The 13,637-nt window shown below is 32.2% G+C and overlaps 1 protein-coding gene across 10 annotated transcripts in view; it reads right to left on the reverse strand.

Moving 5' to 3' along the window:
- Nucleotides 1-7,884: 7,884 nt before the first annotated feature.
- LOC107843870 (putative acyl-activating enzyme 19) overlaps nt 7,885-13,637 on the reverse strand; it is a 38,615-nt gene continuing 32,862 nt past the window's right edge. For 5 of the 10 annotated variants that reach the window (XM_047399978.1, XM_047399969.1, XM_016688292.2 and 2 more), the window contains exons 14-17: nt 13,426-13,485; nt 12,330-12,374; nt 9,496-9,605; nt 7,885-9,396 (exon numbers count right to left, since the gene is read on the reverse strand). In XM_047399978.1, coding sequence (XP_047255934.1) covers nt 9,174-9,396; nt 9,496-9,605; nt 12,330-12,374; nt 13,426-13,485 — 438 coding nt within the window. In that variant the 3' untranslated portion in view covers nt 7,885-9,173. The remainder of the gene's footprint in view (nt 9,397-9,495; nt 9,606-12,329; nt 12,375-13,425; nt 13,486-13,637) is intronic. The other 5 variants (XM_047399985.1, XM_047399980.1, XM_047400004.1 and 2 more) reach the window with 3 other exon arrangements.

Below are 13,637 nucleotides of genomic sequence, written 5' to 3' on the forward strand. Positions count from 1 at the left end.
TTTTCCAGCAAGATATTGAAATGCATTATTTTTAATTTATTAATAAAAAAAGGCTACATGAAAATAAATTTGTTAGGCTCATTATGCCTTTTACAAGTGTATAATAATACGTCACATATCACTATGATATCTATTTGAAATGTTGATGTTACAATCTCAACAAACTCATAGGCTTAACAAGATTAAGATTATACTTATATTTAATATAAAAACAAATTAAGTGCTACAACCTACTAGGCTTAGTCTATTTGTTATGATTTCTTATATTAAAATGGAAATCATTTTGTTGCTTATCCTTTTCCTTTTCTTTTTTTATCTTTTGATTTCTTCTTCTTCTTTTTCTTTAATACAATGATGACAATAATTATTTAATTGCTCCATCATTTTTTCTTTCTTCATTATAATAATTTGTGTTTACGTTAAGGGTGAGAGATTAAATTGAGAATGGTAATCGCTGTCTTTTCAACAATAATCACTTATTTTAGTTAGGGAAAATTTCAGAAATAACAACTCTGTAGCCTTAATTATAACTTTTATAGCAACAGTTTCATAATTACGAAAAATAGCAAATTGTATTTGTATTTAAGTAAAATGTTGCTATATAAATACATATACAAATATATATGTATTACTCATAAATACATATGCACAACTGAAAAATACATATTCTTCTATTACTATGAAGTGGGTAAAATATTGCTACTTTTGCTATAAGTTGTAATTTTGAAAAAGTGTTGTTATTTATTGTAATTATAGTCTTAAGGATGCTAGTTATTGGGTTTGCATTAATCATTAATATGAATTTTTATACAAATGGTTGATCGGATTTAGTGTTTATTTTTTCCAATTGGTATTACTATATTTACAGATGAAATTATTTTTAGTTTAAACGGTTGAGTGTATGACTATCTAGGCTAATTAATTCTTTATCTTTTTCGTTTAATAACAATTTTTTTTAATACAAATACAATATTGTAATTGTAACCACACCTTTAATTAAACGATTTTTTTTAATACAAATACAATATTGTAACTGTAACCACACCTTTAAATTAAGTGAGCATTTGGACATGAAAATAAAAAAAAAGTCACTTTATTTGAAATTTTTAAAGTTGAATTCGTTGTAGTTGAAGTTGTGTTTGGTCATATTTTTTGAAATAAGTATCTAAAATTTGATCTACTTTTAAAAAACATGAAATATGATTAAAAAAAATAATTTAAATGAGGTTATTTTATAAAAATAAGAAAATTTAGGATAAATTCAAAAAAAAAAGTTTAATTTAATTACAAATGAAAGCGAAAACAAGATTTTGAATATTTTAAATATTGTAATACAATTTTTGTATTTAAAACTCTAACATCAATAGTAATTTATAAATAAAATGATTCTTTCAATGGCCAAACGGGTCCTATATTACACAATATTGGAAGACAATTTTTTCTATGTATTATTTTTAAATAATTTATTTTTTTATGATAACCTAGAATAGAAGTAAAGCAAGTCCTATATACCTTGCTGTATTTTAAGCTGACGATTTTGCCCATGAACTTAACATGTGAGATTAGGTCTCAAAAGCCTAATATTAATGGAATTAGTTATAGGGTGAACTAATCTTTTCTTAATTAAAGGGAAAAAACGGCCTTAAATATATGATATTTAAAAATGAAATAATTAACTCTGACTTCTAAGTTCTAAAGTTCATTATGAGTACGAGAACAGTCTGTCCACGTGTCCAGACAATCAACTTACATGCAACTTGTCACTGGATTTCATATGCCAGAAAATGTTCTTTTTTTTTTTCTTTTTTTTTTTCCAATCATTGAAAATATTAGCTAAAAATTGTTGGAATTTTGGTCGTTGTTAAGATATTTTTTTTTTAAAAGAAGCCACTTGATTGGGCGTTGTTAAAATTCAATCCTTTTAGTGACAGTTGTATAATTTTAGGACAAAGAAAGAAAGGTCAGAATTATTGAAAACGAAAAACCAGTTTATTATAATAAGGTCAAAATAAAAAAATAAAATTATTTTGATAAAAATAGAAATGGAATTCCAAAAGCATCGACTAAACTTGGCTTTTTCATCTTTGAACAGCAACATATAGGACCACAAAGTGAAAATGATCTAGAAGAATCCCTCTTTCAAGTTGTTTATAATAAATTAAATTAATAGAAATAATAGTGCTCCAAAAATAAGTTCTTTTTTAAATACTTACAAAAGAAGTTCTTTATATAAATGAGTAATTATACTTTGTAAGTTTGAAGCACTACTGCACCTGCAAAAGTTTAAATCCGAGTTATTGATGTGAAAATACACACTCTTGATCACTAGACTATGTTTCTCTAGCTTGTCAAAGGTGTGCAATAATATATATATAACCATAAATATCTATATTTAACCTATATACTTTAAAAAAAATAAATTAATAAAGGATGTTCATCTGGCCACTCTTCGTTGACCGTGACTCCGCCACTGGTCATGAATACCAGCATAACATGAACTCCATCCAATCCAACATAGAATTTGTAATATATTTGTACCTTCTATGTATGTTTAAAGTGATGACAGACTCGTGTTATGATGTTCAATTAATATTATTAAAATATTCCGACTTAGCTCTTGGAGCATGTTATCTTAGATATAGCACGAAACAATATGTTATATCAAAGTAGCCATGTGAAATTAATTTTATTTGAATATAATTGTATTGAAGGTGGAATGAGTACTGTTTTGTGAGCAAGACAATTTGGAAATAATTAAAGTAAATATATGTATTAACGAGACATGATTATTCAAACTTAGAAAGGTAAACTCTTACTATAACAGGAATTTGTTCAATATTCTTAAGGAAAATTAAATCGTAATTTTTAGAATTTAATTTACAATAGTCAAATAATTTATGATTTATATATAGTTTTTAACAATATAATAAACATAGAGCTATGTATTCCTCCACTGTATTAGAGATTTAGAGTCCAATTGACAATGTTAAAAAAAAAGGTCAAATGGATGTTATTTTTTATTAGTGATATATATGGGACATTAACTTAAATAATATGATTAATTTCCGCTTGATAAGTGTTTAATGACACTATAAATTATGATTTTGTATTTGTGGGGTGATGGTAATGGAAGAGGCTTAGAATAAAAGGGAGCAAAAGTAATAATAATAATGGTATATTAATTAATTAAAGGGAAGTCGAACATTGAAGAAATGAATAATTAGGAGCCCAACTTAATCCAAAAGTTAATTCATCAGAAAGGAATTGTCCAAATATATATATATATATATATATATATATATATATATATATTGAGACCACTCAACTCACGCCAAGGATTTGGTGTGTGGTCAATTTAATATTAGGACTCGCTTCAGTGCATAATAATTAAGATAAGTCATGCTTTGATATCATATGAAAAAACAAATCTTGATTCTAACTAAACGTCAAAAAATAGATTGGTGTGACGAGAGAATTGTCCAAAAACAAAACCACCCACCCATCATAATACGTGGGACTATTCAACAAGTGCAAATTAAACAAATCTCTGCTGAACTAATCTTTCAATCCTCACAGATTATATATTAATTGTTATCTCATTACTTATTTAAGAAGGAACCTTTTCCTCACTTTAAATTGTTTAAAGTACTAATTAAGTGGAAAATGGAAAGATATGTGCCAGATAATTTTATGTTGTCTTTCTAAAGTGGTTATACCAACCTGAACAACTGTGTCCATATTGGTTCACTCATCATCATTCATAATGCAAAGAAAGAATAGGATACCTATCATCTTTTTTTTTTTTAATAAATTTAAATAGTATAGCCATATTATATTTAATTAATAGAAGCATAATCAAAGTACACAAATTCAATGATTGTTATCTTTTATCTCTAGCACAATAAAAAAGTTAGACAAGATAAATTAAATTGACTTTAATCTTTAGGGGAATACTAAATATTTATATATAAATTAAACAAGAATTTTTTCTTTCCTCTGATAGTGTAATTAATTTTTGTGTTTCTTCTGTTTAGAATAGATAAATTAAATTATAGTAGGTGTAAGTTCACGAGTTCCTTTTTGATTAACATATGTACAAACATAAGCTGTACTTTAATTTTTAGCAAGTAAAACTCACTCTATTTCAAATCTCAATCATCATCAAAAGATTGTAAACCACAATGAGGGTACATATAATATAATGCGAGATGAATGAGATTTTTTCGCCCTTAATTAGATATTTTAGGATCGAGTTTAAAAAATAAAGAAATTTCTGATAAAAAATATTTTTCATTGAAATAAGCACAGAAAATCTAAATTAGGCGGCTAGATAATTAAGCAAACAAACAAAAAATGATAATCTAGATGCTTTACTCTAAAGTGTCATCTAACTTTACTCAATCATAATTTTTTTCACACAGTCCTCATTTTAATTTCTTGATCAATTCCTTCCTTCCCCTTTAACCAAACCACTAGATGGACAATATTTCACGAGTAAGAATAATCAAATCGACATTCCTTCACTAGAAAATAGTTCAAATTTTATATAGGAGGGTGTGAAAATCGCGGATTATGGTAGAAGGTTAGTAGGTAGCGAAGTGTTGTCGTCATAGTATTAGCCTTATTCTTATTGTGAATCACTGTTGATTTCTATGATCGTCCATATTCATTGTTTTCGATTGTATAACACTTTTGTCGTTGTTACTGTTTCCTTAACTAATGGCTATGTTTTCTTCACAATCGTTTTTTCTCCTTTCACACCTATTTTGATTTCCATACACAATTTCTCTACCTCCATTAGGTAGAAGTAAGATGTCCGTACGCTCTATTTTCTTCGGATCTCACTTGCGAGACTTCACTGGATACGTTGTTATTGAATATGTTGGGCGGACGCATATGAACCACTACAAAACAAGAGCCTGTGACTCAAGCTTTATCTTCTATATGAATATTTAATTGTTAGATGATAACACTTTTATTCTAATTGTATGTGAAATTGTCTGGTGTTAAAATGGGGCCAAGCCAAATGTTTTTAGAATGTGCCAATTTGTTGTTGTGTTGCTATCTACAGCCGCCTAATTGGGTTGATTTGTAGGCTTTGCTCTATTTGCCTTTTTTGTGGTTGTCTTGGACCCAGTAGTTCTTCATGTTATCTGGAAATACCTATGTGTTATGTGGCATTCTTTGACTAGCCTGGCAATTTTGTATGGAACACTTAATAGTTTTGGCATCTTCTTTTAAATAATAATAAAATATTATGGTGATGGAAAAGATCAACTAGTCTTTTTCTTTCTGTGGGAATGGATTACTATTGAAGCATCCAAATAATACACAAAAACATACATCAAAGAAGAATTGACATTTATATATACATAGTTACGATTTGTATATTCCTATGAAATTGGAGTATGTCATAGCAACTTTAGCCATAGTTCGGAGGTGTACTGGATTCTTATCTCTTTTATAGATATAGCTACAATTTGCATATTCATGAATCGAAACTAGAGCGCGGCTGTATCAAACGGACATCAAGTGTATCAGTTGTATCCCAGTGATTGATATTAGTTGCATTAGACAGGTACCAATTATATCAAAGCATATGTTTCAATTAAAACCGCACAAAAGAATTATACTCACCGTACATGTCTATCGTGTATTTAATATAAAATTCAAAATATAATTAACTACTTTTCCTAATTTTTTGAAACAGTATCCTAAATACAGTCTAAATATTTACCACTTCCCATAAATTGAACTATGCCATGGTCCAGCTTCCCCTGTATAAAGATTAAGGAGGGACAACCAAGCATATCTTTTTAGGGAAAAATCCAAAACTAAGTGCTTCCAATTTTGGAGGAGTTTTGGCCAAACAAGCTAGCAGCAATTCAAATTAGGAAACTTTTGTAATTTGTGAATCTTGAGGAGTGGGAGCTCAGAAGTTAAGAACTTTAGTGGGGTTTACATAATTTTTCTAAATTTTGGCAGAAAATAATGGCAACAGTTTCTGTAAACCTACTTGGCAAGCAACTGCACCTAATTTATTGGCCAACAGTTTTTGCTTCTACACTAGTAATTTTCAAACTTTACCAGAAAATATTTATTTGCACCTTATACCAAACCATATTAAATATTTTAGTTACTACCAATGTACGAGGGAGTCAAGAGTCAAAGGTCAATAAGGGATGGGAGTGGAGAAAACTCTGAAGCGCTTCTCTTGATCTTTAGTTCATTGATTTTTTGATTTGGTGAAGGATGTACTGATACTGACATATTCAAGATGAATTATCTTGATATACAGTATTTATAGATGATATAATATTGATTGACAAAATATTAAATCGATTTAATAATAGGATAGAGGTTTGGAAATAGACCTTGAAGTTAGTCTTTAGGGTTCACATTGAACAGGACTAAGATACAGAACTTAAATACAAGTTCATTAACGTTACACACATAGCAGATACAGAAATGAGGATCGATTCTCAAGTCATAAACAGGAATGAAAATTTGAAGTATCTTTGTTCTATGATTCAAGGAAATGGGGTTGACAAGAGCAGTTGCTTGGATAGTAAGCACCGTCTACTTCCAACTCTGAGATTGTGAGTTTGAATTATCAAGGGAGCAAAAAGGTGGGAACTCCTAGGAAGGGATAAGAAAAAAAGTATATTTTTTTCCATGAAAATAGAGAGATTGACGATTATGTTACACATAGCCGGGTAAATGAGGTGGAGGCTCACATTCAATTTTTTTTTATGTGATAGGAATGTGTCATCAAGACTTAAAGATAAGTTTTGTAAAATGATTGTATATTGATCGAAATGTTGGCCAGTCAAGAACTCACACGTCCAAAAGACGAAAGTAACGGAAGTAGTTGAAATGGACGTGTGTACATAGTAGGAGAGACAGAATTATGAACAAAGATATTTGGGACAAGCTAAGGTAAGAGTAGCCCTTGTGATGGACAAAATGAGATAGCGGAAGTTGAGACGATTCAGGCACATCTTATAGCCTATGAGGAGAGCTAATGGTAGGCCGGATAAGTAGTGAGGAGAAAAGATTAGACAAAATATGTCATAATTGCAGTTTACCTACGACATGATCCTAGTTAGAAAGGTATAAAGGCACAAATTAAGGTAGAACGTCATTTGAGCGTTGTTTAGTTAATTTAGTTAATTTGCACTACCACTATCTTACCAATTTTTATCACCTATTGTTTTCTTTAGTTAGGCCTTGTTTGTCATTTTGGTATTGTTCTTTCCTTCATTACTGTAATTTTTTTTCCATACTTGAGTTTGATATGTTTTATTTGAACCGATAATCTATCAAAAACAGTCTCTCTACCTTCACAAAATAAAAATAATATAGTGCACACACCACCATCTCTAGACCTCACGATTACACTGAATTGCTGTTTTACAACTATGATAAAGTGATAAATTGAAATGTAATTGATAATTAAAGTGATAAGTCTAGATGCAAATGGACGTCACTCATATATCGGTTTAGATTATGAATTGAAGTGAAAAATCAAGTTAAAGTCATAAAATTTGATGCAAACAAACGTTACATTGCTTAAAATCACTGTTGATTGCATGTAACCATCCATAATAAGAGTACACAGTAAACTTCAATTGCAAATTAGTTACGATTTGATGTGATTAGTTCATTGCATTATTGATAAATATAAGTTAAATCCGCCAATATAACCAAACTGAACCAAAATCACCCGTGATTCCAAAAAGGCCAGCTGTAAACGTATGCTAAAAATTGAACCAAAATCACAGACACAACAGTTTCTTGACGAAGATGGAGTGTTTAATTAAAATTGCTTAGTCAGAAGCCAAATCTTTTAGGTTCCTTTAAGAATTAGTATCACAAAACTCAAAACAAAAAAGGAAATGAAAACTAAAAAAGAAGCTGTCTGAACAAGCCGCTAATTACAAAAAGAATCAACTGATAAAGTTGATTTTCTAAAAGAAAATAGGTTATCAAGAGGAAACACTTACCTCTAAAATTGATTCACTCAACAACATTCTAGAGAAAAAAAATTAGTGTATTAATGTGGTTGTCACACATGGTCCATTCTATCTGATGCATGAGGCCAAGTGTTATCAAGAAGCATTGAGGTATAAATCATCTCAAAACAGGAATATGTTAAGCATGAATTGGAAGTATTAGTATGTTACAATTCTCACCTTGTAAGCTAATTTTGAGATTGAGTTGGGTCCACTATCCATTTTGTTGAAATGATAGAAGCAAGAACCATCCCTTTCTTAGTTTACCTAATGCTGGATCCCCGTGTAATATTGTTTACGTTCCAGCGGTCCAGCCCCGGGCCGAAGGAGAAGCTATTAGTATGTTCCACATTGGTTCAGAGAATTGAGTTATCATCTACTTTTATGATCTGGGACAATTGCTACCTCATGAGCTAGCTTTTGGAACTTCTTAACCAAAAGACGAGCAGAATGTCAACCATCTGGCTATTAAGTGAAGCCCCTTTTTGATCATCATGGAGCTGGGTGGTGAGCACATTAGTTGGAAAAAGACTTGATTGTTATCTCAGAACAATGAAATTGCCTTGTGGCAGCAACATCCATCAGGATTTAAGTGGAGCACCTTTCTGTCATAATGAAGCTGGACGGTGAGCACATTAGCTGAAACTACTGACAAGTCCTTGATTTCTTATCCGCGAATGTAGACTTGGATTCATTGAAGAAAGCACTTGAGGTGAAGACCAATGAGTGTTGCGACAACGATGGAAAGAGACTTGATTCATTACTTAGTCCTTCCAAACAATCTTCATGATATTGCACCGAGTATCTCCTTCAATTCAAATTGTTGGTGATATATAAAAACTAACCATTCCTTTCACCGAGGAAACACCGACCCCTTTTCTCTTTCTGGGTGTGAGCCATCCGTTCTCTATGCAAAACGTTCGACAAAATCTCATAGGGCACCTAATGTGCACCAAGAAGCACACTTCATCAGATCTTTTCTCAAGTTCACCATAGCATTTCCTGCATCAGAAGGATGCTCGTGGTTTCCTCATGATCTTGATTCTTCCATCGTCCAACCCTCAGATAATTCGCATGTCATCTTTCCCAATATTTGATTTGATAATGAGGAGTTTGTATACCCACAGATCGAGCATGTAAAAGATAAGATGTAATAGATCATATTGGTATTTCTTCCTGGAGTCTAATACAGTGCACATAGTCATCCCTGCAACCAACAAATATTTCCCCACCTATCATCACCGGGGAGGAGAAGATGTCTCCTCCAAGTTCAAACTTCGCAAATTCCCGCACCGTATTACATGGTTGATTTGAAACGTCAGAATTCAAGCTGACTTGAAGAACATGTAAACTTCCAGAACTGGAGCAAACACAGAGTAACCTGGCAATGTCATATATACACACATGGATTAAGTTTCTTATTTACTTATTATAAGCTCCATAGAATAATTCATTGCATGATAGAACTACAATAGATCACCTATGAGAAAGAGAAGAATCAATACATGCCAATAACAAGTGTTCATCAACATAGGCAGACGAAGTAATTGGATGTCCAATATCATGCTTCCAGAATAAATCACCTTTTTCCTAACAGAACATGAAACCACATCAACATGATCAAAGATTTGATGCATTGATGTGCCAATATTATATAAATGTATCTCAATCTTTCACATGGGGAATGTCAGCCCGGCATCTGTAATAATAGTTAAGATAATCTTGTGTATGGTACAACTTGAATGATGTGCATTATCAATCCATAGTCAGAAGCTTTAGAAAATATGATACCCAGAGACTTAACATAATTAAATTACAGACTTTTGTTTTATTCAGCATCAAGAGATCACAAGAAAAAGAGGCATCAGACTTTATAAGAGCTCTTTGAATATCAAAAATAAAGGGGATGATGCCATGGCTCAATGCCTATATTGCTTCCATGATTTAACATCTTAGAATTAAGAAAAAGACGGGAGGTTAGCAATTTAGCCTTGATTTGTTGACCTTCAATTTGCTTTTACCCCAAGGACTTCTTCTACTTCGTTATTATCAGTGTTGCTCCGAGGGATTGTTCGGCTCTATTTTCCTATATCCTTATTTGATTTGATAACACACCAAGCCAACAAAACATGTGGTTTACTTATATGAGATGATCACACAATTTCACAGAGAATAAGAGAGGACCAGTAAACACATCTAGGTAAGCTAATTTACTTGTCACACAAACGACCTACTATTGCATTTGCATGCATTCTCCTCGAAAAGAGAATCTTGAAACAGTCCATTGCATTATAAGATATGTAAAGATCTCTGTAGGGTAAGGATTTCTTGAAAAGAAAAAAGAGGAATGTATACAGAAGCAGACTGAGGAGGATCCATTATTGACAGGAATTCAACATCAAGGTACTGAACATTTGTATGGGGCCATATAGTAACATGGCAAAGCAATAAATCTCACAGTAATTCAAAATAGATAGCTGGAGCCTGGAAGTGCTGGTGACATAATATGGCTAAAACAATTCTTGGAATAACTAGGAATACCTTTGGACATTACCTATGAAGTAGTACTAAGACAAGAAGACAGTCATTAGTATCACATACACTCTAATTCAACATCACAAAGTGAAGCATATCGATATTGACAGAATTTTATAACAGAGAAGGTAGAATCTGAATCTTTTTGTATGTCATTTGTTCCTATATCACAACAAATAGCAAATATTCTTAAGCCTAACTAAGAGAATCTTATCAGCACGTTGGACATGATTAATGATACCAATTAGAGGGGCGGTTTTGATTTAGGAATTATTGGTTAGAATTTATCACTGAATTTTGAAAAATAAAATAGATTCTTTATCTTGTAAATTCCAACTTCAAAATAGAGAGATCGCTGGAGATAAGCAAGATCCTTTCCATTTAGTAGAAATTCATAACTTATCAAGAAGGACAATTGTCTCTAAATATTGTAATTTGTATTTGGCATCAATTAAAGAAAATATTTCATTTATCTTATATTCTCAAAACAACAAAAATCTCTCTAATAATACACGTTTTCGAGTCAAGGTCATTTTGACACACTTTTTTCTTAAGTGAATCTTACAACACGTAGGACGACTAGTGAATCCAACAACACGTAGGACGTCTAGGATTAACGAAAATAGCTTTCAAAAAAGTACAATATACTACATCAAAAGGAAAAAAGAAGGGAAGAACAGCGACATACAATAATAACACTATTATCATCTACTAGGGACTCATTTTAGTATAATAACTGTATCAATCTTGGAGCATGATAATTATGTAGTGTAGACACAGCCAGAACCTTGTATTGAGCATGGGCAAGGAGAGAAAAGCTGAAAAAATGACTGACAATTTGGCATGCATGACACAGATAGAATGCAAAATAGCTCTTATATATAAAAATAATTATAAGCAAAAATGCAGATTACACACTTCATCAATTTTATAGGTTATACAGATCATAGATTAAAAAATCACTACAAGAGGTTTAAAGATCTACATCTGATTAAGAAAAAATTTGAAGTTCTTAAAGAAAGCATACAACATGCAATGTTCAACTTTAGCAGTAAAATTTCCTGTGCCTATAAAATTTAGTGCTTGGTTGCATAGACGGAAAAGGAGGTTTCGTTGTCTACAAGTTTCTTGCTTGTATAAAAGACCAATATTATTCATTTGGAGATTCATGATTCACATGTCGAAGAAAGAAGCAGGAAACAACATAGTATCCAACATCAGACGCATGTTTGACTAGCATTTGAGTTGGAGTCCATTATGACAGAAAATAACAAGTAGGAAGTTCTACATGTGCTCTTCCGAGGCTGACCTACCTTCTTTCCTGTTGGACTAATGCATCTTAACATCAATCAAGTAAACAAGAAAGCCACTTTTGTTGTATGAACTCAACAGTCCAAAAGTATCCAAAAATGAAGCTTAAGGTTGAAAGGAGAATACATTTATTTTTGTAACAAGAATAAAATTCAAGAGGAGCCTATGTGCAGGTGATTTTGGAGCAAGAGGAGCCTAATGAAGAAAAGAGACAGATTAAAAAGCTTGTTCCGACGGTCAGACAGAACAGCCAAAATTTGCTCTAAGCTCCTTAAAAGATTGAGGAAAACTTCTTCCAGATTGTGTACACATTGGTAATAAGAATGCACCATTAGCTTAGTATGCTTGGAATCTCGGATCGTGTACGGAGAATGCACCATTAGCTTAGTATGTTCTTTAAGCTAGTCAATAATCATTAATGTCATAATCATATGCTGCACAAGAACAACTGAAGTTCAAGACCTTTACCGAATCAAAGGAGTAGACACTGCCATCTCTTGAGCAAACAATTACCTGTAGAGATTTAAAAAGGAGAATATTCATACTCGCGAGCATTTGGATATTGAGATACTACTTACTAAAAAATTAGAAAGGCTTTGGGAATGCAAAGAATGGAATAGTAAGGACAGCAAAAATAAACTTGTGAAAGGCCTACTTAAGCTGATATCTTACTTGTATGGTGAAACTTTTACGCTAACTGCAGTAATCGTAGGACTGTGTCGATAGGTAGGAGCCACTAGTCAGGAGAGACTGGGTGTGGTGGGTGGCTTTGGTCTGTGAGTGTAGGTTACTACTAGGCGGGTACCCTATTCCAGATTTCGTTTTTCTTATTTCTTATGGCTCTTAGTTCCCCTATCCTGTATTGCTCTGAGTTCTATTTTACTATTTCTGATTCTTTACTCCTTTACTCCTGTTAAGCCACTCATCCTGCTTCACGTTTCATTACGACTTTTGTTTACAATTTTTTATCTTGAGCCGGGGGTCTATCAGAAACAGCCTCTCTACTTCTTCGGGGGTAGCGGTATGGACTGCGTACATTTTACCCTCCCCAGACTCCACTGTGTGGGAATACACAGGGCTTCTTGTTGTTGTTGTTGTTGAAAATAGAAGCAGACAATAAACTGAAAGTATAGATGAATGTCAAAAACAAAAGTAGGTCAAAAAGGTTGGCAGAGTCATCAAGAAATCGGACTATGGTTCACAAACTAAGGTCTACACTTACAGGTAGACACCCTACTACTAATTTGAAGCAGAACTTTGGGCAGGAAGCAGGAAAGCCATCAAGGGAAATTCAAATGTGACTTTTGGTACCTAAAACTCTACGTCCTCACCCTCATAAAGGAAAGGAATATCGCATAAGCCCTTAAAATCTACAACATCACGACTTTCATGCTTGTTCCTGTCACCAAAAAAGTTCGGTACATCTCAGCTACGCAGAATAAAGAAAGTAGGCTGTGTGATCCCAGCATGTGTTTTAGCTTCCTTGTGAATGGTTACCTTAAAATAGAAGTGTGGTTGGATGCAATTTATAAATATAGAAGATATTATTGAGAGAAATAATCACCTGTGCAGGTAGTGCACGAGATATGCAGGGCCCAGCAAATATTGGGCCAGTTGTACTCACCTATTTCACAAAAAAATAAAAACATAAATAAATAAATAATTGATGAAAATCGGGGAAAAAAAAAGACATCTCACAAGAAATGGACAGATGTGCATCAACTTAGAGATCGGATGCCCAATTTCATTTGGTATTGAATATAGTCTTATTCAATC

The sequence above is a fragment of the Capsicum annuum genome, chromosome 1, assembly GCF_002878395.1.
Source record: "Capsicum annuum cultivar UCD-10X-F1 chromosome 1, UCD10Xv1.1, whole genome shotgun sequence".
In the NCBI taxonomy this organism is placed as follows: Eukaryota; Viridiplantae; Streptophyta; class Magnoliopsida; order Solanales; family Solanaceae; genus Capsicum; species Capsicum annuum.